Source organism: Xylocopa sonorina, chromosome 11 (genome assembly GCF_050948175.1).
Source record: "Xylocopa sonorina isolate GNS202 chromosome 11, iyXylSono1_principal, whole genome shotgun sequence".
Taxonomy (NCBI): Eukaryota; Metazoa; Arthropoda; class Insecta; order Hymenoptera; family Apidae; genus Xylocopa; species Xylocopa sonorina.
In genome coordinates this window covers 12,077,687-12,104,997 of record NC_135203.1, presented here as the reverse complement: position 1 = coordinate 12,104,997, position 27,311 = coordinate 12,077,687, and the positions used below count along the sequence as shown (strand labels likewise).

The following is a 27,311-nucleotide window of genomic DNA, read 5'->3' as shown; positions in this document are numbered from 1 at the left end:
TCTCTTTGCCATGTTTGTGCATTGCCATAATACGAACGTAAGTTGAAAGAATTCTGAAATATATCTCGAAAATGTCTGTACGTTAAACGATCTTGATTATTCTACGTCCATTTTACGATACACGGTTAGAGTATATGTATCATATTTTATCTGATTGTTAGCGATTCAACAAAGAACCGAACGAATGACGTACGCGCGGTGTGTACGTGCGATAGTCCTAATTTTCAAATGCGTGCTTGAAGGTAATTTGTACGTTGGAAAGGACCAAAAATTGTATAAAGAATAAGTGAAAAAGATGGTGCAAAACGCACGACGATAAGTAACGCTGATTTATTCGTATGTAACGGATTACACGATTATTTGCTGGACATTGTTACGTTTGTTATGGATAAAATTGAAAACTTTTAATCGAAAACTCTTGTACACGGGAAACGTGTAACGTCGTTGATTATAATAAACGAGACTGTCTCTTTCTTATCTACGAATCTAGGCAAGTAACGTCGTAAACGTGTAAACGTCCCTCTTCGAAGCTCGTACGCTATACGTTTCACGAAACGATTTACCAGGCTTGGATTACCGTATAAGCGTATAAGGAGCGTGCCCTTATGGTGGTATTTCGAGCTTCTTCAGGTGTCGTCGACATCGATTTGGCCGTAATCAAGGTTCAGCGGTTGGAGGGAGGCCAACGACGAGTCGTTCGGATTGAACGTGTCCTGGTGAGCGAAGAAAATTGATTGAGTTTATCTTTGTTCGCTCTGCGCGAGGGCGCAGAGGGAGAGAGAGAGAGAGAACTCACGTAATCGACGGAAACCGGAGTCGGATAGATACAGGGTATGCATTCCATACGGGTGACACCGTTGTTATCGGCGGTACACTCGCAATTTTGGCAGGGATTGGGTCGCGCGGTTAGGGCTACCCTTTTCGAGAAGACGCTGGCAAACTTTTTGATCGAGGCCAACTTATCGAAACGCAATTTGTCCCCGCTAAATATGGTCCCGTTAATCTCAAGGGCCAAAGGTGTACAGTAGCCTAGCTCGCTCTTGGAAAGTTTCACTTGTCTTCGTAACTCGACGTCGCCCGTTAACGTCCTGACGTCCTTCCTCGTGTACGACTTGGTTGCGTCCAGACCGTAAAACATTTTGTTCAACTTTTGCTTCTCGAACTCGAAATCGCCGTCCATCAGTACGTGAAGCGTGATATCGTGCTCGAGCAGAACTTCGTGGAGCACCGAGTAGTCCAGCTAGGTGAAAATATCAATGGTTAAATATACGAACACGACACGATCAGCGTATTTACCGATACGATAGACGACGTACCGTTTGATTCTCCGGCTCGCAATTCGAGCACGGCATTAAGACGAACGTTTTGGATACACCGGCCCTGAACACAAGTTTCGAGGCGAACGCGATCGCTGCGAAAACATCCCGGCTCCCCTCGCCGATCGGTACGTGATCGAAATAATCGATAAATCGTGCCACATTCTTGGTGAATATTCGCCCGTCAAAGACGACGCTTCTGGGGCCGTCAAACACTCCGTCCGCTCCGAAGACGACCAACGACCACCGGTTGTCGGTCAGCCGTTGGTCCCTTAACTCTTTGCTCATTTGAATTACCAGCTGGTCGATGCTACGATTTTGTTTCGCACCGCGGTTGCATTCTTTACCTTCGACGATAAACACCACGTCGGTCGAGCTGGGGAGGCGTGCACCTTCCAGTTTAACGAACTGGCCCTCGGCCAGTTGACTGCCGTCTATCATGGTACAGCTGCTGCACACGTCCGGTATTCTCAGATACGTCTCGTGGAACATGCAGACCTGCATATACGACAACGCGACCGTGCAAGCTTCCGATTTGCTCGTGGCTAAGACGCACACTTTCCAGTACTCGTTTGGCTCGATCACGGCGAAACAGCTAATGAACTCGGAACTTTTGTTCACGAACAGATCGTTACAAAATTCGGAGACAACCGAAGACGTGGAATCGTCCCCGTTTCCTGCTGATTTCGCAGCCGTTCGGATAGATTCGTTCCGTGCGATGGTCCTCGAGCAACCTCGACCGTTTTCTTGGTCGAGCGACCAACTTTCCGCGAATTCTTTCACGTTATCGGTCACAATCCCGTTTGACGCAGTGGTATCGTCCATTGGCTCGTAATTCATCGTTCCGAGGATACCACCGATTTTCCCGTGATACCAACCGGATAATTCCAGAGTGCACAGATCGAACTTCAAATAACATTCGAGCCGGAATTGATTCTGTTTGCGTTGCACGGTAACTACGCTTTCGGTCTGATAAATGTACGTGTCTCCGTTCTCGAGCTCGATCGGAAGCGCCAAGTCCCCCGTGGTACCGAGTTTGATGCTCTGCGAAAGAAGAGAGAGAGAGAGAGAGAATTGAATTAATCATTATTGAATTAATCGCCTGGCGATTATCACGAGGCGACGAACACGAATACCAACGTCGTTGAAGATGTCAAGCTCGAGGACCTCGTTTCCAAGCAGCACGATAATATTGTGCGCGACTCGACGATCGGCTCGTAGCTGATACCGTAGCAGAATGGTAAAGCTATCGCGGACGAAATCACGCGCCAACAGGTACGTGCATGGTCCGGCAAAGTTTACGTGTCGCCCGTCGAACGTAACGAAATGCTGAGAGCCAACGATCATAGCTTGGGCTGTAACGAAAGTGTGTAACGCGGGTAGGTTTTTAGTTTGACGATTCGAGTAAGGTCTACGAAAGAATCGAAATGAAAGATAACCTTTGAACGGTGGTAACCAGTTGAGCGGATCCATGTACGGTTTGTACCGGTATATGCTCCAAAAGGTGACGTTCGACGAAGCAAAGTACGACCTCGTGTCCGCGATGGCCCTGAATTCAGGGATCTCGTGGAATTCCGGTGTTTGATTGAACGCGTGCCAGGACATTGGAAGCTTTTGTTCGAGACACATGAAACCTTCGTTAGGATCGAAAATGAACTTTGTTTTAGCCTCCCTGTATCTGCTCTCGGTCTGCAGGGCCGTCCGACTTATCTCCGTTAACTTGGAGTGTACCAGCCGGACGACGGCCTCTATTTTCGCTTGTACCTCGAGGTACTGGTAAACGTAATACGCCCTATCGTACACCTGCTGCATCTTCTCCGACGCGTAATGTATCGACGGCAATTTTTGCAATTCCCTCAGCTCGGTCACGATCTCGTCGAAGACGTCCTTCAGCTCCTTGCCGAACGGGACCAAGTTGAAGTATCTCTCCTTCAGGAACCGTATTACCAACACCGAGTATTTCCGAATGTTCGTTATTACGTCGTTCCTCTTCACGTCCCGATAGAATTTGTCAATGTCCTGGGTGAAATTGTTGAAACGGTCAAAGTAAGGGGAGGCGATCAGGTCGTTTTTTCGATCGTAGAAATAGTCGACGAGCTCTTTGCTCGCCTTCCAGACGACGGTATCCAGATAGTGAATGAAGCGAATGAACACCGGCTCCAACAGCAGTAAGAATCGATTCCATTGCTGCGAGATCGAGTGGGAGATTTTACCCCATAGATTCTCGATCGATTTGATGATCGACACGTGAAGATCTTTCACGAATTTATCGTACCTCTCGAGGAGTCGGTCGATCGTGCTCGCGATTTGGGTGATCATGTCGCCCCGTAAGATCGCCGCGACGATCTCGGGAACTTTGTTGAACGCGTTCTTGATCGCCTCGACGAGCCAAAGCAACGAGTTTCTAATCGCCTCTCCGGATTCCCCCATTATCTCGTATATCTCGTTTAAAATGTTTGGCAACGATTCTATCTGACTGCGTAACGAGAGCTCGTCGATCACGTATATCCCGAAAGAGATGAGGTCCTTGATGTAAAAGTCGTTGCTGTTGTAAGAATTGTTCAAGTATATCTTCAATTCCTCCAAGTCAGCCTGTAGCTCCTTTAGGTTACTGCGATGCGAGAAGATGATAATTACGAGAGGTAGAGGGAAAGTAAAGTAAAGTAAAGTAAGGATTGCCAGGCTAGTACCGCACTACTCACTTCCAGTCGTCGAGAAATTCTTCAAGATCTTCCCGAGCATCCTCCCAGACGTCCGAGATCACGTTCACGGTTTCGGTTTTCATGTATTGCTTCCAACGATCGGCATCGTTGTTCAGACTTTCGTACGCGTCGATCGCAGCTTGTTTTATGATCGCCTGGAACAGAGTAAAGAGGAAAGAGAAGTTTCGGCGCGGGAAAAGTTTAGCGAAGCGTGTTCAGAGGTTTCAGCGTACAACGATATCGCTCTTCAGCTCGGGTCGCCAGCGTAAAGTGGAGGTGATCAATCGCGAGTGATTCAGCTTCAGGTAGAACGAGACATCGGACACGGTGAAGCCATCCTCGTACGTTCTCCAAATGTCGAAGACGGCGTTCCGAGCGTCCGGTATCCTGCCGTACATTCGTAGACTTTCCGCGGCATCTACGCGTATGGGATATATAATAATTACTATTACTATCAGGACGTTACGGTGATATCAGGGGTAGGGCAGGGCAGGTAGTGTGTGTGTCGTACAGACCGGGAGTGTAGTTGAGCATCATCCGTATTAATTTCTCGTCCAGATCGAAGAAAAAGTCGCCGGTCGCGTTCAAATTGGCCTGCGTGTTCACGATACTCCCGTTAACGAGGTGTCGACGGTCGAGCTGCTCGGCCCGGTATCGAACGTTCAAGTATTTCACCGCCTCGTTGTATTCCCGTTGAAAGAGGAACCGCTGATGGACGAGATCGAGCCGGGCGTTCAATTTCCCGGTATCGTCGAACGAGTAGCCACGCTTGTAACGGGCTCCGTTGAAGCTCTCGAGCAACGTGCTCTCGCGCCTGTAGAGGTATCCTCGCGCGTCGAGGTCGAACCTGGTGCTCGGATGTTTCCCCGTTACCCGGTAAGAGTACCTCCTCGTGCTCGGTAGCTCGGTCTCGTTTCTGAACGACGCCGAGAAGGTGAACAGCTTGCTCGGCTCGCCGGCGGAGTAGTCGGCGGTGATTCGGAGGCCCGTAGCGTCCCTCGGATCGATTTTCGTCAGTTCGCCGGTGAGATAGACCCGTTTCGCGAAACTCGGATGCCTGAAACCGACGGTGGCACGTTGCTGCATCGTACCGGGGTCACCGTTCGCGGAGAGGTTCGCCCAGTCGAAGAACGCCCCGACCGTTCTCGGCCTCTCCTTGTCCCGATCCCAGTCGAGCTTCACCTCGGACTTGAACTGATCGCTGGTGATATAGTAAGATCCGTCGAGATCGAACTTTCGTCGGGGATAGGAGACGTTCACGACTAAATACTGGTTGTCGACCTGTTCCGTTGTTCTGTTCAAAATATTGATCGAGTAAGAGAGCCATACGTCGTCGGCCAAACTGAGCCAGCTGGTTTGATCGAACTCGCCCGGCAATATCTGATAGTCGGTTTTCAGCTGCACCGTTCTATTCGAGTGTATCGCTTTCAGCTGAACGTCTTGTCCGGTGTGCGTTGTACCGATCCTGGATTCACCGGTCACGTTCAGCGCGGTCCTGTTGTCCAGTTGATACAGGTTCACGTGTTTGAACTCGACGGTTGGATAGTTTGTCCCATCGTTACCTGCGCTGTACTCGTACTGGTTCACGTAGACAACGCCGATCGGTTTGTACGGATTTTCGATGGTGATCTGCGTGTGGTCCCTCTCGAAACCGGCCCTCGCCTCGCTCCTCGAATTGTATCGACCGTTGACAACTTTATGCCCGTTATAGGTCAATTCCGAGTAGCCGGTGGTCGTTTGCGGCCGCTTCTTGTAACCGTAGATCAGACGGGCGATATGCCGGGTGTTCAGGGGCAGTTCCGCGTACAGGACTCCTTCGAGATCCGAGTTCAGTTTTTCGCTCCGATAACTGTAATCGGAATCGAGGATCGCCGTGTTCCTCGGCCAAGTGGCTTTCGCGTACCTCTTGTTACGTAGCCTGCGAAATAGACGATCCAAGAATGTAGAGAAAAGAAAAGAGAAAAAAAAAAAAAAAAAAAAAACAGAGAAAACAGCTTCGAGAAAGCGGCGAGAGCTTACAGAGTCGTCAAGACGACGAACCGACACTCTAGCCGCGAGACGTTCGTCGGCCGAGGTAGGATAACGTTCACGGTTCCGTTCACGTTCATCAGACTCTCGTAGGAGACGTTCGCCGAAGCAACGTTCGTACTCGCTGGATAATAGAGCTCCGCGGTTAACGCGTGCTTATCGTTCGCCTCGAGTAACGTTGCGTCGTAGCCGAACAGCAAGACGAACGTTTCCTGTTGCCGGAACTTTGGGGTGCACAACGAGTACCGGAGTTCGATCTGTTTGTTGTCGAAGGTAACGTTCAACAGGTTATTCACCGATTGAACGGGCAGCATTCCCCAGGAGCCGCGAAGGTGTCCATTGATGTATCGCGAGTCCATGCGTATCTGTGGGAATCATCGAGGGATAACGAGAGCTGACGTTCGATCCAAAAATAAACGAGCCTTATGAACATTATTATTACAAACCGAGCCGTCGGACGCGTAGTTGGTTCTAGCGCGGAGAGCGTTGTACCCGATCACGTACGAGGCCTCCTTGAGACCACCGTTGGCGTGATAGCTGACGAGGAAACGGTGATCGTCGTCGTTGGGAGGTGGTAGCCGGACGGCGAACACGCCGTCGATGTTCTCGTGGTTGCGGAACCCGACGGTGGCGTTCGCCGCGAACCTCCACTTTTCACGGTCGACGTCCACGTCGAAGCCCGCGTCGACGTTTCGGAACGCGCGACGCGGATTCTTGAAGAAGACTCGGCAGTCGAGCTGTTTGCTGTCGGTGGCCGGCGTCGATCCTTGATACCCGGCCAGCACCCGACCGAACATGTCCATCAGATAGAGCAATCTCCATTGGGCGGTTACGTACCATCGAGGATGTTCGTTGAACCAACCGTTCGCTCGAACATCACCGGTCTCGTTCGAGAGTAAGGTGGTTCCGGTCACGGTCACGTTTCGTATCTCCGGTAACGGTGTTTCCGCGTGAACGTACAACGTAACGTTCCCGTTCACCTGTACGTTCATGAACGTGCTCACTTCTACGCGGTGGTGGTCTTTCTCGCCGGGTATGTCGGCGCTCGTTCTTACGTCCCAGTTGAAAGAATTTATGTAGTTGGCCGCCAACGTACCGTTCAAATCGGGACCGAGCACGGACACGTTCAGCCTGTACGTTTCTCGCTTCAACTTTAGAACGAACCGGTCAGCCGCGTTGCTGCTGGTTGGCTCCGGGTATGGACGCGGGTGAACCGTTAACTCGATTGCGCGCAAACATCCGTCGACTCGATTCAGTTCGATGAAACCGGAAACGGCGCGCACCTCGCCGGTAACCAGATTGGATAACGCGCCGTTCAACTCGCGCCTCGTCGAATCGTTCGCTGGGAGGAGAGCGATGGTGGTGCCGTGAAACCGGTAACGCGGCTCGACTTTCGGCGACGAGGACGTTGCCGTCGAGAATTCCGCGTCGATCGTTCCGCCGGTGTAGTTACCGAGCAACGTGTATTCGCGATCGAGGTGTTTCGCGTGCACGGTCACCTGAACTTCTCCGGGAACCTTCCCGGTATCGTTGCTCGCGATCGCGTTCAGATAAGACAGACGAACCTCGAGGTTCTTCAGCGAGTCCATCCACGAGCGTAAGACCACCGCCGCTCCGACGCGATTATCGAGCGCGTACCAATCCGAACGGATGGTGAACGACTTCGAGACGGGTTTGTCGATCTCGCCGCTTATCTCGAACCGTTTCTCCGTCTCGTTGCCGGCGAGCTGTCGTTTAACGGTGGCGACCACTCTCGGTAGCTTGATCAACGGCGTGTCGATCTCGACGGCGATCGTCGTATCGACGAGCGGCCCCATCGACTTGTCCACCGAGCCGAGGATGTCGATTTTACTATTCGGCGCTCGAATACCGATTCGAGTCCTGTAGTAGGAATTCCGTTGGACGTCCATGCTTGTCGTCGTGTCGAGGAATTTGAGAAACTCGAGGGGAGTATTCACGTTGAAGAGTAACGAGTGCGTCTGACGCGAATCGTCCGTTTCGCTTTCGCGACAAACGTAATTGGCAAGGACTCCTGTTTCGTGCCAAGTCGCGTTTCGTTTAACGTTCACGGCCGCTCGTATCGTATAGTTGGAATTCTCGAGGTCGACTATGAACGCGTTCGAGCAGACGATCTCGCTGACGGACTCGAACGGTAGGAGCACGGTCAGCTCGTTTCTCATATTGAAAAGATCCTCTATCCAGAACGTATCGTCCAACAGGATCCTCCCGTTCAAGTATCGTAGAACGCCGGCGAGATTATAGGTCGGTCCCTCGTTGTCTACGTCGAGCTCGGCCGTGATGGGCGGAAAAATCGCTGGGCACAGCTCGAATTCACCGCGCCAGTGAACGCCGCTGCCATCAAATCCCTCCTCCTCCTCCTCCTCCTCCTCCTCCACCGCGTAATCCGTTTCCTCCGCGGTTGTCCGGTTGTTATCGGTAATCGCGGTGCCGATGATGAGCGATTCGATCGGTATGCTGATCGGGGCAGGTTTCGGCCCGATCTTAAATCTGACGCCGATTTTAGTTTCACCGTGTTTACCGCGGTCAGCCAGCCTTACCGAGAATTCTGTATCGACGCCCGGGTAATCGTTCTCGGAGATACGCGTCACGATCAGCTTGGCGACGATGCCGGTCTCCTCGAGGCCGCCGACAGGCGTGAACAGCAGGTAACTGTAGTGGAAATCGGTTATGTTCCCGTAGCGCCAAATACCCTGGAACCCAACCAGTATCTTGTTGTACCCGACACGGAAATCGGCCTCTCGGCTGTTCAACTTGGCAACCAGCAGCGAGTTTTGAAGTATCTCGAGCGGCGTAGCGATCAACAAACGAACGTTGAACCCGTACTCGTGCTGGAAAAATTGACAGACCGCGTCGAAACCGATCGTTCCGGCGGGTGCTACCAGTTCCGCGACCACCTGTCTATCCCTCTCGGAGAAACCGAATCGTCCGCGGACGAAGGAGAACTTTTCCAACGGGGTGGTAACGTTCAATACGATCGACGATTCCTTGAAACGGCGCAGGTCGCCGATCAATCTCCCGGTGTAAGTTTTTCTGTCCAGTTCCAAGTTGGCCGCCCCGAACAGCTTCCAGTCGGACAGAACTTGCAGCTGACATCTCATGTCGGTCTTTCTGTAACGAGTCACCGGCGACTCGAGATGCAGATTACCGGTAAGATTGAAAACGTTCTCGGTGACGCTGTCCAACTGCCAAATGCTCCACGCGTTGATCACTTTGTTCGGGTGGTATCTGACCAGTAAACGGGTGTCGGCCAACGCCGGTGACTCGATCGTCTTGTGAGTGAGGTTCACGGTCATGGACGAGATCGAGTCGACGGAGCTGCTTATTCCACAGTTCGCTTTCCATTCTTTCGCCGTTCTTCCATTTTTATTAGTTATCGCTGTGCTGCCCTCCAATTCCGCCGTCAAACGTTGCGAGTCCTTCCAATGAGCGCCGCCGCTCGCTTCGATCCTGTCTCGTTCCTGTAGATATCTGCCGCCCAAACCTGTTCTCCTCCAATTCTCGAACGGCGTGGTCAGCCTCGCCTCCAAGCTGATCGTTTTCCTCGACGGTCCAGCGTCGTACATCGTCTCGACGAACAATCGTATAGTCTGCTCCGCGGTCCAATCGATCGTGACGTCCACGATGTAACCGTACCGGCCGCGGGCGGTAACGTGGCACGAGCCAACCACGTAGCGACCGGGATAGCTCAGGCTGATCAACCCGGTGACGTTGCTCTCTACGGTGGCCGGTCGGTGGTCTCCCTCTATTTCGAATGGGAACGAGGACGGGGACGAGGACGGGGACGGGCCCGTCTCCACGTCCAACGAGAAGAAGAGGGCGAGTTTCAACGCGGGATCGCGGTTCGCGTCCCATTTCACTTCCGCGCCGAATCCCTTCTTCCTCTCCTCGTTGACGCCGGTCAACGCCAGATGTACGTCCCGCCATTTGTCCAGGTGTATCTCCATTCGGATTTCTCGCCGTACGTCAACGTCGGTCATCACCGAGTACACGTTACCCTTGTACCGTCCCTCGACGTACGAGAGAAAGTTCGTCGACGACGCGACCGTGTGATTCAGGATGAACGCGTATCTATCCCCGTCGAGCTGCTCCACGTGCAGGCTCGCTCTGATGTCGCTGTAATTTCGGTAGAGTTTACAGTTGATTAGAACGTCGTTGGCGAAACTCGGGGATTTCACGTTCAGCTTCAAGCTGTGACTGAACACGGTCCCAATGGATCGGTCCGAGTAACTGCCGCGCGCTGTCGCGTTGTGCCCGCTGAACCAGGTACCCGCGAAATCCAAGTCGTAGGTCCGCTTCGATCTCTCGGTGATTCGTACGTCGATCAACATCGAGTTGAAGCTCGGAATCGTCAAATTCGCATGACCCTCCATGACGAAGGTAAGACCGCGAGGCATCGCCAAGTTCACCGTCAACGTAATCTCTTTACCTGGAAAAATAGCGCGGGGTAGCAGCATTATTTGCAGCTGGGAGCACCAGCAGCGCGCATATATGTACTGTACAATCACCTGGTGCGTATCCTATCAACAAGCTTGTCTTCGATTCTGGTCCCGCGCTGTAGTGATTTATTCCGATCTTGATGTCCAATTTCTGAATCGGTTTCGTAATGGCGATCAACGCGGTCACTTTCGTGTCTTGATTCTGAAAGTACATCTTCGAGTAAGAGATGATCAACTGAGCGGTGAGCTTGTGCCGATCGTCCATAAGATGCGGGCTCGAGTTCACCTCGGCGTGCAGTTCCAGGTGACCGAGCGCTTGCTGGTACCAGGCCGTTATCATCGTGTTCAGTTGCGGATAAACCGTCGAACGTAACTCCAAATCGATCGTTTTGTGCGTCAAAGTTTTCGACGAACGGTTAGAGGAGGACACCTGGAGTCGAAGAGTCTCCTTCTTTGGCATCTTTTGCAACTGATACTCCAACTGTACGTCACCGGCTAAGCTCACGTTTCTTCGAACCACATAGCCTGCCAGTTTACACCAGACTCTTTTCGTTCGGAATACAAGGTCGATATTGTATTGGGAGACATTGTTTTTCCACACATTCCCGATTTCACCTTTAAGAAAATTTTTCAAATTTCGTTTGGTCCCATCGAACGAACACGATACGTTACATATATCTATATCTATATATATATATATATATATATTATGATAATCAACCTGAAAGGGCCGCGATCCGTTCGTTGTTCACGATCAGATGCATCTGCGGGCTGATCGTGTAGCCATAGTGGAACCTTTTGATCGCATAACCCAGGCTTGCGTCCAAATGTTTTGTGCCGTTTATATCGAAACCGATGTCCACGAACGTCTCATTTTCCGTGCTCTTATAGATACCTAACAATGGGAATATATGAATATACGAATACGAGGACGTATCAAGTTGCTGGTTTAGCGACGATTGCTTACCTTTAGCGACGATACAATTTCCGGCGGATCGCAGTAAAACGGTCACGTTGTGAGTGTTTGAGTCGAAGAAAATCGTCCCGCTCAATTCTCTGTTCACTTGCGAACCAGGTGTATCGAACGCGATTCTCAACACATTCTCCTCCTGCGATCGGATGAAAGAAACATGATCAGAGAAGGAATCGTGGAACGGCAACTAGAAAATGAATACCTTTCGTTTCTCCCATTTGTATTCCAGCAGATAGTTTTGTGCGGTCGGATCGGCTTTGATCAACGAAATCTTGAAAAGCGTGGGCCCGCTGAGAAGAAAATAAGGTGCGTCGGGATCTTTCGTTACGTTCGACAGTTGATAGTCGAGGCACAATTTTAGTCCCACCAGTCTATCGAGGGCGGACCATGTACAGCTGGTGTTGCTGATGACGTTCTTTGGAATTGAGATCGGTCGCGCGGAACTTGTTGCGTCCTCGCCGTGACGACCGGCGATTAAAACACCGATCGGCCTCTCCTCGAGTTCGGCACCGTTTCCTTTCGTTAAAAGAATGTCCGTCCCAACCGAGAACACCTCCATTCTTTTATTCGGTAAACCCAAACTGAGTCTGATCGAGCGCATCCCCTTTGCGTCCAAACGAATTTGAACCGATCCGGATGAGTAGACGTTTGTTCGCAATTTCGCTCCAGCGGTCTTATAAGTGGCGTCTACGGTCATGCTAGCGACCGCATCGATGCTCATGCTGCGAAGAACGGTGTTCGAAGTAGTGGTGCTTCGGAAAATGGTCTAGGTATATACCATTTCGATATAATATTCACCTAGGTGCAATGTTACCGACAAGTTCGACCTGCCCCTTGGAGATATCCTTGGTGTCGATTAATCCTGACATCTTGAAATTGCACGCCGCGGACCCGGTGAAATCTAAACGCAATGGTAGCCCCGATATCATCGGCACCACGTAAGTGGAATCCAAGAACATTGCCGCGTTTTCGTAATGAATCTCTTTGCCGGAAACGATCTCCTTAAACTTTTCCCACGGATTACCGCGCGCCAGGGCCTCTCTAATTTCACGATCGCCGTGCAACATTGAATATTTCAAGTCGTTCCCAAACACCTGTAAATGAAACGAAACAAAAACTCATCGTTCCGCGCGTCCTACTACCTTTAGACCTTTCGATTCCTGTTCGCGGTGCGTTGATTACACCCACCTTGTAGCTAAAGCTGAGTTTCGGATCGTTGAAATTGTTGTCGATAATATTCGGGAGTCGTTTCACCCGTTTCCAATAGGTTTCCTCTTGTTCCGGGGCTGCTCTGAAACTTCTTAAAATATGTTTAAAGAAACCGGACACTTTCTCGTTACTGTACGGCCCGTCTGGCCCGAAAAACTTCTCCGCGTAATACTCGAGACCTTCGTGTCTGGTGGTCACTTCGAGAACGTTCACAGACTCGCCGAAAAGGTCCAACGACAGATTGAACGTCGCGGTCCTGGGAATGTACGATTTTGGGGAAAATATCAGATTCCATTGGTAATTGGCGCCGAAATTGTATTCCTCCGAAAAGAAGGATCCGTCGTAGTTGCGGGAAAATTTTCTTCTATCGCCGTTGAACTTGTCATCGAGATCCCGATCCGTCAATAGACTTTGGATCTCGACTCTGGTCGGCGAAGCGGAGTTGTAAAGGTTCGTCAAATGGCTCCAAACGAACGTACCGACTGCGAACAAGAATTTCAAGCCGTTCAGAAACATCAAAGATAGATCGGTAGTCGAGTGGGTAGGTAACACCTTCTACCTTGATTTACTTGTTCCAATTTTAACGCGTGTTTAATCGTTTTAACGACATTGTAATCGGGACAACGCATCACTTGCAAATAAGAGGCGATACGTATCTCCGGGTCCAAGGTAAAGTTCCGGTAGTAGTTCAAGAAATAGAGATCGCGTGTCTTCTCGCAATACGGCATTCTACGATGAGCATCGATACTCGCTACGCGGATCTCCATCGGTAAAAATCCTCCCGCGTCGTTTATGCATCCTCGCAACAGTTTCGACAACCTCTCCGTTTCCAAGCCCATATTCCCGATCGCTTTCAACGCTTCCATTGTCTACGATAAAGAATAGAAAAAACAAAAAAGAACAAAAAGAAAAGTGGACGATTGAGAGCGAACGTACCTCCTTGATCGTGGATGGTGAATGTGCTCGGGGTAAGCAACCCTTCTCTAGTTTCTGTTCGAGGTACCAGAGAAATCGTCTCACCTGTTCGACATTCTCGCATCGTGTATGTAAATCATGATTGTTGGAGCAGAAAGCGTGAATCGTGGCGGAATAGCTTAATACGAACTGAGCCTCTGAGAGCTGGCGATGAAAGTCGAGAAGGGACGAAAGTGCTCTGATCGTCTCCCGATTCGGACGAGGTATCAACGCGAACGCGATTATCCACTTGTCGATCGTCGGTTGATCGATGTAACCCTTTATTATCAGATCTTTCATTACGTTTACGGCCGCGTTACTGCCGACGAACGGCAACGCGTCGACGATGTGCTTCCTACGGATGAAACAAGCTTGACGGGTAAGAAAAGGTATTAAGAATAGGATAAAAATCTGGCATAAAATTGAACGCTCGGACTCACTTGCCGGTTTTGCAAATACCATTAGCCCTGACGAACAGCTGCGACAAGGACGGATAGTCGAGGAGTCGCGTCGACTGGATGAACGCGGTGAACGTCTCGGAGAATTGTTGCTGCAACTCGTCCGAGCTCGCCCTTAGCTTGCACATCGTCTTCAACAAATCCCTGGAACTCCTCAACTCCCCGTGTACGGTTCTCGGTGTTTTCGAGTAATCGTAGAGCAGACTGGTTCTCCTCGATCGACCTCGAGAACCTCGAACGTGCTTCTTTTCCTCTTCTTCCTCCTCCACTGCTGCGTCCTCTTCATCTTCCTCTTCTTCTCCGGCTCCTCCCTCTAGTTCGTCCGATTCGTCGTCGTCATCACCGTCCCCGTCACCGTTGATGTCGACATCGTCGTCGTCGACGCCGGTTTCCTCGTACTCTTTCGAGTTACCGTGATCGTCCGTCGATTCTCTGGTCAGTCGAAGAATCGTCGTTGATTCGGTTCTCGCGCCCATATTTCCGTTCGAGAGCGGTTGCAACCGATGCAGTTCCTTGCAAACGATCTTCTCGTAGATATTACGATCGATCGTTAATTCGCAGTCGCTCCGAGATTCGAGAAGTGGTTGGCGAGGACCGCGAATACCCGACCGGGGGCTCGCGTAATAGTTGGACCGGATTATGGAAAAATGTTTCGAGCCGTGCAGGCAGTCGGACAAATTTTTGGTCTTCTTTAGAACCAAGCTGGTCCGTTTCGCTTCGTGCAAACGATAGTTGGTCTCGCAGACGCCGTTCACGTCCAGCTCGTTCGTACGACGATCGACGTCGAATCGATGCATCGTGTTCTGTAACATCGACAAGACGCCTCTCTTCAAGTTTAACGCCCAGACAGGATCGCGTTTGTTCGGGCATAGCTCGTCCACCCGGCCGTCGTCGAATGAGAATCTCAACGCGAAACGTTCCAAGTTTGCCTTAAACCCCGCACCGGCGCGGTCGGGAAATTCTGGATTATATTTCCAAGGATCGTGGCTTAGGCTCGCATTCTCGAATTTCAAGGTACCCTCGCAAGGGCTGGTGAAACGGACAGCCACGTCTGCGTTCAATTGTATCGTTGACTCGTCCCTCTTTCCAGGAAAGCCTGACGATCTTGACGACGACGACGACGACGACGACGACGACGACGCGTTCACGCTGCCTAGATTCGTACTGACTGCCACCGAATATCTGTACCAGTACCACACGTTCCCTTCGTATTTGAATTTCCTGTTTGCCGATACTGTAAACACCGCGATCAAGTTCAGAAATCAAGCAAATTCCCCGGGACAAATCTTTTTTTAAATCGTATCGATGAATATTGCATACCCTTGCATTTCGTTCGGCCGCACAACGTCGAATCCTTGATAATTTCTGCAACGAAAGATATACGCCAAAGATAACAACACCACCGATAGCTAAGAAGCTGAGTAATTGTTGGAAAAATATTTCAACAAAAATATCGAGTTACCCGATTGTGTTGTTTCATCGATCGTTGCGAGGAAGATGGAAGCGACAAGAATAAAAATGATCGTTCCGTACCGCGTTCTTTCTTCGTTTCGAGTCATATTGTTGGTTCCGATAACACTTCCGATTATAATATATTACGTTTCGTTACGTTTCTCTCTCTCTCTCTCTCTCTCTCATCGCTTTGCCCGATCTGCTGCAGCCTGACGATAATTTTCTTCTCTAATCGTAAGAAAGATTCGAGTAAATGAAAGTAAAAAGTAAAAAAAAAAAAGGTAGGTCTTACCGTGATAATATGGGGAGATGTTATGACGGTGGTATGAACGAGCGGTAAGCTCTCGGATATGAGAACGGAGTTGGGGTGCGCTGTGCCGTAGATCGGTTAACTAAGTGCTTCCTGCCCGAGCCGAACTCTCCAACCGAATGGACAAATCGAATCGTACGAACGGCTAACCGCTTCCCAGAGGGGAGACGCAACCGGTACCAAAGGTCTTCTCGTTTTTCGTATTTACTAAAGGTTATGGGTCAGAAATAGATAAGATAAGTATGAAAACGGTCCTTCTCTACCGAGTATCTAACACGGTCACGTTGCGTTCGAAGAATACAATTTTTTATACTACTTCCAACTCTAACGCACTGCCCAACTTGATAATATTCGATTATTATATATATACATATATACGTTATAAATAAATAAATATATATATATATATATAAGAATATATAAATACACATGTAATAGAGAGTATACGTATAGAGAGTAATAGAAAACTATAAACTTGATCCCGCGAAAGAATTTCTATCGATAGGATTTAGGCGAAAATTAGTTGATCGTCCTGAACAACGAGTTCTCGTAGACGTTCGGAAAGGATTAACGAGAGAAGAAACATTTAGCTGATCGAGAAAGGGAACGTCGGGACCGTTCTATCTGAAAGGAAACTGAAGAGAAACTGAAGAGGAACTGAAAAGAAACGGACGGTAAAGAGAGTGAGTTTCGAATCGAAGGTGGTTCGCCTCGATCTATCGCGAGTAACGAGCCAATGATAGGTTAGTAGCCGAGTGTCTTTGTCCCGGGTGATCGTAGAAAGCGAAATCTCCGTGATTGGCCGTTGGAGAATGCGATACGACGAATCAGAGGAGGGTATCTTCTACGCAGTAGGAAGAACGTCGCGCGAGGGATGTGAAAAGTGCTTTTTCACAACCTGTGACTAACTGGTTGGTTTTTTTATTTTTTGTTTGGTCCCGTTGTCTCGTCGGATGCGTGTCGGACGGTCAGCTGTAATACGAGTATGTAATACGACGAAAGATGTTTTTACGGTAAAGATTCGCGCGTCTACGAGAATTGTCATCCGTTCGAAGAAAATTGGAGACGGAGAACGAGACGAAAAGGAATATTGAACAATGGGGAGAGAGCTGCGAGTATCGTGCGTGAAAGTAGTCGCGGTCGCTTAATCGCGACGTTGTTGGGGTTAGAGACAAAACGGTGGCCAACCCGTTTTCAGAAAAAGAAAAAGAAAAAAAAAAGAGAAACAAGCGAACCAACGGTTGACGTTCCGACTCGAAAATGGGAAATTGCTTGAAACGCGCTGGAAACAATCAACAGGACAATACCACATTGCTAAGTAACAATCCTGATCCCCCTACGTTGACCAGCGGTTCTTTGCAAGAGGGCCTCGGACCTCCGATACCCAACAATGTAATTCTATTTCTTTTCATAGAACTTTATATCCTTTCGCCCCAGTTCTTATCCCTTTACGGTAACGTTCCCCTTGGAGCGACACTCTCAGTTAGTTTAGCCATTCTTCTCGCAGGAAGCAGTTACGTTTTCCTATGCGCCGGTTTTCGCAAGGGAACATCATCGCGTACAACAAATCGGCATCGGCGTCAATCTAGGACCAGGTTGCGAAGAGGAACAACAAGTTAGAATAGCGAAACGTATAGGACTTATTCAACATTTACCAATGAGAGAATACGACGGAGCTAAGAAGGGAGAATGCGTGATATGTATGATGGAGCTTCAAGTGGGAGAGGAAGTGCGTTACTTACCCTGTATGCATACCTATCACGCCGTATGTATCGACGATTGGTTGCTGCGCTCTTTGACTTGTCCGTCGTGCATGGAACCGGTAGACGCCGCGTTGATCAGTTCTTACCACCCGACCACTTAACGCCGTGGGGATGGAAACCTGGAGTAGCTAACGGGTAATCGGACTATACTATCGTGCCGAAACAGGGCAGTTGGAAGCAACGGTTAATTTTATTATCGCATCTTAATGGCTTCTAATTAGCAAAGGGGCCTGGCTATTGTTAACGGCTAATCGTATTTGCCATTGTATTCGATATACCTGCTGGCATGCTGTGTAATAATAATACTTGCATTATAAGGAGTTACGAATGTCTTCTCTATACAGGTCGTTAGCCCTCTTAGACGGGGCGAATGTTCTGCACGACTATCATTGGGGAAAACTAAAGAGTATTTCTGATCGAAAAGCAATCACCATAGCGTTGGTTAGTTTTTTTTGCTAAATCTAAAGAAGCTTACCTTTCGTTTTGCCTGTTCCGGGACAACTAACGGAACGGCCGAGAGATGCAAGGTATTTCGCTAAGAAATTACTAAAAAAAAAAAAAAAAAAAAAAAAAAAAAGAAGAAGAAAAAAAATTATATAAATCGACTAGCGAGACGCGATTATATCTGCATTGTGAATATCATGAGCAATATTATGTACCACTGAATATCATACTATGTATATTTTTAATCAAAAATTGCGATTCTTACCTAATTCCAGATGCTAAAAGCCTATTTTCGGAATATATCTTATGACGTATGAAATTAATCTTGTTCTTTTTACATACGCTATTTCTTCTTTCTTTCTTTCTTTCTTTCTTTCTTTCTTTCTTTCTTTCTTTCTAACCCGATCTAACGATTAAAAAAAATAATTGTAAAGCAGATATTGTAAAGCTCTAAATACTTTGATTATTTTCTACTGCTATACTATATGGGTATACCCTTATATCTCTACAGTCGGCAGTATACTCGAACGATTCCGAAGGAAAACATTTTTCTACAACCGGTAGCGAGCATTATGCGTATATAGCGCGTTGTTTGTGCTTTCGTCGAAAGCAGTGTTAATCAAACATATCTTATTTGAATGTTTTCCTATTAAAGAGTAGCGATTATGTATTGTAGTAAATATATACGCGTAAAAAAAGCTCATACTTTATTTTTATAAAAATAATACTCGTAAGAAGTATATGATATATACAAAAATCAATTAATTCGGGGATTTCGTTGAATCCTATATCGTGTTAAAATTGCAAACGGAAATACGAATTCGTGTCTAACAGTTTCAAGTCAATCTACTGTCCCAGTTCGATATAATATATAACAACTAGACTCGGAGTCTATAAATAAAATTTTCTCAATTAATGATTAAAACTGCAACAAATCATAATCATTAATTTTCAATGTATAAGTAGTAAGATACATTACTAGAAATTTCATGATTTCTGTTGGTTTCACCTAAAGAATATATAGGCATGTATGTATGTACGTACGTACGTACGTGCAAACAAACATTTCCTCCACCGCCGTCGTTTCTTACAAGGATGAAAATATTTTAGTGTCTTATACATATAGTCTTATACATAGAAAGAAGGGCTTGGATATGTAACGAACGTTACTGTGGTTTGCTTATACGACGAGTATATACAGAGATAGCGATCTAATGCAAATATAAATATTTAGTAACGACGTTGACGAACGTTTTTAAATATCACCCAGCCCATGTTTTCTCAAATCGTGCTCATACCCTCCTGGATAACAAATTTTTGTATATCGTTTGCCTACATATATATATATATATATATATACACGTACCCAGATGACACATGATATCGCCTGCCAATGCCGTTCGTTCATCAATTTTCTCAGCACATTTTTCTATCCACATTGTAAACGAATATTAAAAATGACTTATACTTGTTTTTAGTATTTTGTTATAATCTAACTCGGCACACCAATTGTTGTTGGTTATACGCAAGCGAGAATGTAAAGTAACCTATCTAAATATAAATTTTAAACCTCTATTGTATTATGGATCATCATATAAGATATCATTTTGATGAGCGGCTGAAAAAAAAAAAAATCACTCGTTTCTGTAATTTATTCTATATTTCCCGCTGTAGGGGTAAGAGAGAGAGAGAGAGAGAGAGAGAGAGAGAGATGATGGAGTACCACTAGCGCCATCTCTCGGAGAAGCGGCGAAACCGGTCGGGTAAATTAGTTTGGCTACTTTTGGGAGAGATGGCGCCACGGGTTCCGGATACGATACTTGTTTACAGGAGGGTTTGCCAAGCTATTCGTACCAACCGGTAGGTAGAAATATTACTAGATAAGAATGTAACGCTAGGTAGGGAACGAATCGGCTAGTGAGAAGATGAGGTGATTGTAGGCGTCATGATGGTGTGTGGGACGAAGCGTTTTTAGGGAACGCGTTTGTTTTCAATCGATAGGAGGACGTAAACAGATTTGAATAATTACGGTGATGGTTGTAGAAGGTGCGGCGGGGTTGTTGTCGCGAATCGTAATGGAGCGAGGCATCGATGCCGAATGTGTAGTTTGAACGAAATAAATTGGGAGCGAAGGAGGAAGGATAGGAGGAGGGTGGTGGTGCGTACGATGAGTTCGGAACAGGTATTTCGCGTTGGTCGAGTTGTGTGGAAATCGAAATGGACGACCGTGATATTGTCGGTGTTGTGCGTTATTCGATCGAACGGTGAAAAACTCGAGGGGATGTCGTACGATGGTACGAAGGATAGTCAATGTCCCGTCGAGTGTGCGTGCCTTGGTAACGTGGTCGACTGCAGTAGCTTGCAATTGATCGGTGCACCCAGCGGGCTACCAGCATGGACAGAGATATTGTAAGTAGAGAGTAAACGCACACCCCACTGTAACACGATCCAACGAGATTAGATAGCAGACAGGAATTTCTAGTTTATCCGTTCTTTTCCGATTGCAGAGAGTTGAAGGAGAACAATATAGTCAGCCTGGAGCCAGACGCGTTACTGCATTTAACCAAACTGAAAGAACTGTGAGTACCATTCCTTAGCGATAGCATTACTTTCTTCTAGACTCGATAAACCGATATCGACCTGGAATTTATACTGTTTAAGGGATCTTAGCGCCAATAAGTTTGCCGATAACTTCACAATCGTTCTATCGAGAGCCACAAATTTACAAGCGCTCAAAGTAAATAAGAACCAGTTGACTAAAGTGCCGGACATGTATTTCGTTGAGAACGTTACCCATCTCGCGCTGTGAGTACATAGTCTGTATTTATGGTTAGGAAAGAAACGTAACGCTCCGTACATGCTTTTTCAGAGCCCATAATACGATTAGCGAGATAAATGGCAGCGCGTTGCTTACCTTGGGGCGACTCGAAAATTTGGATCTTGGCGGAAATAAAATAACCGTCATTCGAAACGGATCGTTTCTTGCCCCCAACTGCCTTACACACTTGTACGAGTCTGCTGCCGATTTCCATATTCGATTACGCGTTGCGTATTATTTTCCGCGTTGGTTATCCATATTATTTTCTTTCTTGCAGAAATTTAAACGCCAATCAAATAAGGATAATCGAGAATGGGAGTTTGGATAATCTGACTTTGTTGGAGGAATTGCGTTTAAACAAGAATCATTTGACCCAGTTGAAAGATTTGTTTACGAATCTGAAAAAATTACGTATACTGTGAGGAATCGTTTACTACCCCTCGGAGGAATTGATAGCTATTATTTAATTAAATTAGCGATACCTATGAAAACGCGACGATGTTCATGTTTCAGAGAAATAAATAGGAACGAGTTACAAACGATCCAAGGATTAAGCCTGAGGGGTTTGAAGAATTTGAAAGAGTTACGTTTGAAGAGAAACAAGATCGAAACGTTGGACGACGGGGCGTTCTGGCCACTCGAAAATTTAACGATACTGCAACTTGATTTTAACTTGTTAACCGTAGTGAGGAAAGGTGGCCTATTCGGACTGGAACACTTGCAAAAATTAACATTGTCGCACAATCGAATAAGCACGATTGAAATACAAGCATGGGATAGGTGTAAAGAAATCGTAGAACTGTTAGTAAAAGAATTTTATAAAAAAAATTTCTCTTTATAAAAAATATATATGTATACATGTATATATACATGCCCGCAGGGATCTATCCCATAACGAATTATCGAGCATCGGTCGGGATACTTTTGAATTTTTAGAAAAGTTGGAGAGGCTAAAGTTGGACCACAATCAAATCACCTATATTTCGGACGGTGCATTCAGTTCAACTCCTAGTTTACAGATATTGTACGTATCCGTTACAAGTTATTCCCTTCCTATACGTATTCGTATTTCGCGTTAATCGTATTGAATTATGTATAATTCAAGGGAGCTTAATTTCAATAAAATTTCGTACATGGTCGAGGACACGAACGGTGCCTTTGATCAACTGGGCCAATTGTGGAAACTAGGATTGGCCCATAACAGAATAACTTCGGTAAACAAAAATGCGTTTACCGGATTGAGTAGCGTAACCGAACTCGATTTAACCGATAACGATGTAACGAGCATACAGGAAAATGCGTTCGTTTCGATGACTAGTCTAACGAAATTGAGGATGAATTCGAGTAGGTAAAAAGTCGCGCGCGAGTCTACTAATCTTTCTACGTGCAACTAATCTTTCTAATTTCGTAGGAGCATTAGTTTGCGACTGCGGGTTGCAGTGGTTAAGCATGTGGTTGCGGGAACATAGATACAGCGAGGCGGAAGTATATTGCGGATATCCACATTGGTTGCAGGGCATGTCGTTGACGCAACTTCATCATAAAAATTTTACATGCGGTTGGTATAACATACATATTAGAATTCCAATCTATTATCCGTACGAGAAACTAATTGATTAAAATCGAGTACAGATGAATACCCAAAGCCACGGATCATCGAAGAACCTAAAAGTCAAATGGGTATTAAAGGAGACAATGTGACGTTGGTGTGTCGTGCGACGAGCACGGCGAACGCGCCGCTTAGGTTTATCTGGAAGCACGACAACGTTGAACTGGAGGATACTCATTTACAAATGAACACCGATTCAACGGAGAATGGCGTGACGGAAGCATCGTCGACGTTGCATCTTACTAACGTCACTCACGCGAACGCCGGAAAGTATCAGTGTATGGTGACCAATACTTATGGGACGACCTACTCCATGAAAGCAAAGATAAGCATTTTAAGTGAGTACTTGCTAATTCCTTCTTTTAGTTGATGATGATGATGATGATGATGATGATGATGATGATGATAAAAATAAAATGATGGCAGTTTATCCGTCCTTCTCAAAAATCCCGCACGACATACGCGTGATCGCTGGGAGCACTGCTCGGCTGGAGTGCTCGGCCGAAGGACAACCGTCGCCGCAGATAGCGTGGCAAAAGGACGGTGGAAACGATTTCCCGGCGGCAAGAGAGAGAAGAATGCACATGATGCCAACGGACGACGTACTGTTCATCGTTGACGTGAAAACTGCCGACAGTGGGGTTTACTCGTGTACCGCGCAAAATCTAGCCGGTCTTATCGTCGCAAACGCCACTCTCACCATACTAGGTAAATATTCATTAATTCTAGTGGATATATTAACTGGTTGGTTTCACGTTGGTGGGTATTTTTTTCATCCGTTTTTTCATCGAAGAAACACCTTCGTTCGTGAAACCGATGGAAAACAAAGAAGTGACGGTCGGTAGCTCGATCGTATTGGAGTGTATGGCCAGCGGCACGCCCAGGCCGAAACTATCGTGGCGCAAAAATGGGGATCCTTTGCAGGAAACCGAGCGGCACTTTTTCACCGCCGAAGACCAACTGTTGATAATCGTCGACACTAAAATTAGCGACGCCGGCAGTTACCAATGCGAAATGAGTAATTCGTTGGGCAGCGTTGTCGGCGCATCTCATCTTACCGTAAAGCCGGGTAAAACGGGAATCGGGTTAATCGGATTTCTCGATCGTTCATCGTCGACCACAAAATATATCGTTATTCTCTCTTTCCGATTCGCAGCACCGACTTCAACCCCGAGCCCTGTCCTGGTGAACGAGGATGACATACTCGGTTTGATAATAATTACCGTTGTCTGTTGCGCCGTTGGTACGTCCATAGTATGGGTGGTTATAATCTATCAAACCAGACGCCGGTTGAACGCTGTCGCGCAAGGTAGGAACCCGCAATCGTCAACGACGATCGCAGCGACTGGAGCGGATACGCAAACGCATTTATATTTGGAAACGAGTTCGCAACACAGTAAGGACAGCGGCACAGGGGACAGTACCAATCCCAGCAGCGATCAGTTGCAATTGTGTCTACCCGGTAACGTATATCCCTCTCGCGAGCCGCTTTTCGCTTCAATTTCTCCCTCAACTTTCTACTTGAACGTACAATGCTATTTTCTTATTTTAGAAGAAATCGTCACGTGTGCTGTAATGAATAACGAGGAAGAAACGAATACGGTGGTGAACGTTGGGGCTCCGTTGTTACGGTACACGAACCACGAACGACACATTACCGAAAACGAGAAGTGTGCCGTTTAGAAACAGATTTCGATGAGCAGATACATCGCTGCTGCTTCTCTCGATTACGCGCGATTAGTGCACCGAATGCAAAGGAACGATTGAAACAAAAATCGCGAGCGATCATATCGTGTCGGTCGTTTGTGTTGCGCTGTTAATAATGATAACATTATTATTATTATTATTATTATTATTATTATTATTATTATTATTATTATTATTATTATTATCATTATCGTCATTATCATTATTATGATCATTATTATTGTGATGTATAGCGTAGGTAGGTAGGTAGGTAGGTAGTTAGGTAGGTAGGTAACGAGCTCTTCTTCATCGTTCGTCGTTATTATCGTGGAAATGGTTGGATAAGCCGGTAGAACGATACGTAAACGAGAAAGTAGCAATGGCGGCATACGATTTGTAAATATTTAGGATAAGAACTCGTAATTTGTGTAACTGATTGTCACGAGGAGAAAGTAGAGTAACATCAGTAGTATATCGATACCGGGAATTAGCGTAACCCGCAAAAGCCGCTTATATCGTAGACCAGTCTTTTGTGATAGATATTTATTTGTAGGATTACGTAATTGCTATTAGTCGTTTAGGATATTTATAACACCGAACGATACGAGGTCCACGCACGCATAATTTAATATGTAGAAGAAACGCGTTTATACATATGTACAATTGTTTTCGCACCAAAGTGCTGATATAGACACTTCGTGATTTGTCTTCCCCTTTATATTTTATTCGTATATAACTTTTACGCAGTACCTAGATTGTAGAGAAGCGCTTCGAAGTAATGTAATTCGATCGATAACAACTGCTCACCACCGTCCTTTAGTATTTCCATTAGTATTTCCGTTTGATTTACTAAAGTTTTCACCGGTCGTTCGTCCGAAGAATGGCATATCGAGCATATTCGGTAGATTTAGTTTTATCGTTTCTTCCCTTCTTTTCTTCATCCTTTGACCGAATACGCACTTGCGCGATATCCGGCACAGTAGCGAACGTGATAACGCGACTGTCGCTCGCGGATATCGAAGAGTATCAGATTTGCAAACTTTTTCATCGCGACTCGAAACAAGTCGAGTAGTTCAGGAGATTCTAACGAGATTTCGAGATTTCCCGCGTAAATTTACCAGTGACTATGTTCTATTTTCTTTTTCCAATTTTCCATTTTCCATTTTGCGAACGAGAGCACGAGAGTCTTTTGCAACAAATGTTGATTGGCTTATTGCCCGCGCGTGTGTGATACTGCAAGTAAGGTATCCCTGTTTAATTCAGTATTTTTCCTTGTTGTTACGTGGTATATTATAAACAAATACAAGTAATCTGTCAAGATAATCAGAATTGTGGTTACTATTTATCGTCGACGCGCTATACGTTTATTAGCCCACCATAGGATTTTTTTTTTATTTAAATTTTATTTACCAAACGAGCACATTTCGTTAAAATATACAATTGTTGATACACCTATCATATATATGCATAGAAAAAAAGAGACGGATCCGGCAATTTTTCTAGAAACTTTTAAACGATACGCCAGCGTATCGTAACCATTTTTCTTCCTGTTTTCCTTATTATGTATATATATGTATATATATTTATATATATACGTATATATAGATATACGTGTGCGTGTGTGTGTATACATATATATAATAAACGGGATCGGTAATTTTAATCCAGTGGAAATTGGTTCCAACTAAATAGCGCTATTTTATCCTCGTTGGACAAGCCAGACCTTACGTTTGTTAACGAGAGGGCCAAAATGTGAACCGCTTGTTCCCGCTTTTGCTCGAACACGCACGCACGCACGCACGCACACACACACATACATACGTACGTACACGCGCTCACAGAGAGTATATGTACATGCATACACGGGTGTACGTATTTTGCGCTGTCACCGTTATATCTCTCGATTACAATTACAAGTATCCGCAGGAGGGTTCGAATGTGAAACGTTCGACACGGGTTTAAGCAAGAAAAAAAAATTGTTTAGGAGGGGGTAGACTTAATTTAGGAGAGATAAAGAAATGTAACGTGTTACGGCGTGTAGAGGGTAGCTACTTATTTCCAAGTATCACAATAATCAAAGATATTATACATATACACAGAGTGCGTCACCACCAAAGATTCTCGTTTGATTCGTTGTAGAAGAGAGAATCGAAAGCTGACTGTTGTTAATAATAATAATAATAAGAAAGTTGTCCGCGTGAAGTAGGAGGAACGGGCGGAAACGCGCGTCCCTGTCGTTACGTTTCAAAGAACAGACGATATAAATAATAAATAGGAAATGAATATTGGCTAGTTAAATAATAAGGTACGTGTAATGCGTATCGACGTACGACGCGATAATTTATCATGCAGTATCGATTGTAACGATTCGCGCGTATCGGAAACGGTCGAAAGAGAATGATATCGTTCAGCGCGTACTATTCCAGTTTTCTACACGTTGAACGTCTTGTTTGTTCAATATGGTGGTATTCGATGCTACGCGAAATACAATGTATAGTGTATACTGCAGAATTAACGATCGCGGAACGCGCGTTTCAGTTCAATTGCGACATCGTTCTTGGTTTATCGCACGTACCTACACTAATGATCCAGAATGAATTTTTATTTGTAAGATCGCACAACCGATCGATTAGGTTTAATCGTTCTCGTTCTTCCCATTTCATTCTGCTCCTCGCTCGCTCGCTCGCTCGTTCATTCATTCATTCATTCATTCATTCATACTCTTGGTCTGCACCTCTTTCTACAAATCAGCTTCCACGGGAAGAACGATAATAGAAGAAATATTACTATTTACAAGGAGGAGATTTTCTAGTTTAATTCCTCGGTCCCCTGTTCGATCGTTCGAAAATCGAGAAGAGCGGAAGAGAAAGGGACGGTTCTCGCGAAAGAACCGTGTCGGCCGTGTACGTCCTAACGTTGACGCGCGCGTCGTGCACGAAATTCGCCCTACTCGATCGTCGCACGCAAACGAATAACCGACCAACGAAGAAGCGATACGAACGAATCGATCGTGCACGCAGTGACATCGTCGTTGACTAAAAATACGCAAGTGGCTAAACCGATCGCTTTATATAAAAATATCGGCAAAAATACAATATTTGATCGAGCATTTTCTTAGTAATACCGCGACGA

At 46.5% G+C, this 27,311-nt stretch overlaps 3 protein-coding genes across 4 annotated transcripts; 2 read left to right on the top strand and 1 right to left on the bottom strand.

Annotated features, from left to right (window-relative positions):
- Positions 1-562: 562 nt before the first annotated feature.
- Positions 563-15,671, bottom strand: Apoltp (Apolipoprotein lipid transfer particle). Its single transcript, XM_076904783.1, has 22 exons — positions 15,560-15,671; positions 15,418-15,462; positions 14,466-15,331; positions 14,080-14,360; positions 13,622-13,994; positions 13,245-13,554; positions 12,665-13,167; positions 12,275-12,570; positions 11,679-12,198; positions 11,471-11,612; positions 11,225-11,398; positions 10,573-11,118; positions 6,493-10,493; positions 6,038-6,411; positions 4,534-5,936; positions 4,252-4,436; positions 4,019-4,173; positions 2,756-3,927; positions 2,457-2,671; positions 1,317-2,360; positions 797-1,240; positions 563-713 (listed from the first exon to the last, which is right to left on the bottom strand). The coding sequence occupies exons 1-22, from the start codon at positions 15,654-15,656 to the stop codon at positions 627-629; spliced, it is 13,233 nt and encodes a 4,410-aa protein (XP_076760898.1). The 5' UTR covers positions 15,657-15,671; the 3' UTR covers positions 563-626.
- A 1,178-nt stretch (positions 15,672-16,849) lies between these two features.
- Positions 16,850-17,946, top strand: Rnf11 (Ring finger protein 11). The gene is made up of 2 exons (XM_076904782.1): positions 16,850-17,251; positions 17,367-17,946. Exons 1-2 carry the CDS (start codon positions 17,120-17,122, stop codon positions 17,721-17,723), a joined length of 489 nt encoding a protein of 162 aa, XP_076760897.1. The 5' UTR covers positions 16,850-17,119; the 3' UTR covers positions 17,724-17,946.
- A 2,261-nt stretch (positions 17,947-20,207) lies between these two features.
- Positions 20,208-24,184, top strand: LOC143429239 (leucine-rich repeats and immunoglobulin-like domains protein 3). 2 transcript variants are annotated; one of them, XM_076904754.1, is made up of 14 exons: positions 20,208-20,475; positions 20,574-20,645; positions 20,728-20,871; positions 20,936-21,073; positions 21,162-21,302; positions 21,398-21,685; positions 21,765-21,908; positions 21,990-22,228; positions 22,296-22,442; positions 22,517-22,831; positions 22,920-23,201; positions 23,287-23,562; positions 23,650-23,955; positions 24,049-24,184. In XM_076904754.1, the coding sequence occupies exons 1-14, from the start codon at positions 20,234-20,236 to the stop codon at positions 24,174-24,176; spliced, it is 2,862 nt and encodes a 953-aa protein (XP_076760869.1). In that variant the 5' UTR covers positions 20,208-20,233; the 3' UTR covers positions 24,177-24,184. The 2 variants fall into 2 exon arrangements, with proteins under 2 accessions (XP_076760869.1, XP_076760867.1); XM_076904752.1 differs by having other exon boundaries at positions 24,046-24,184.
- Positions 24,185-27,311: the final 3,127 nt, after the last annotated feature.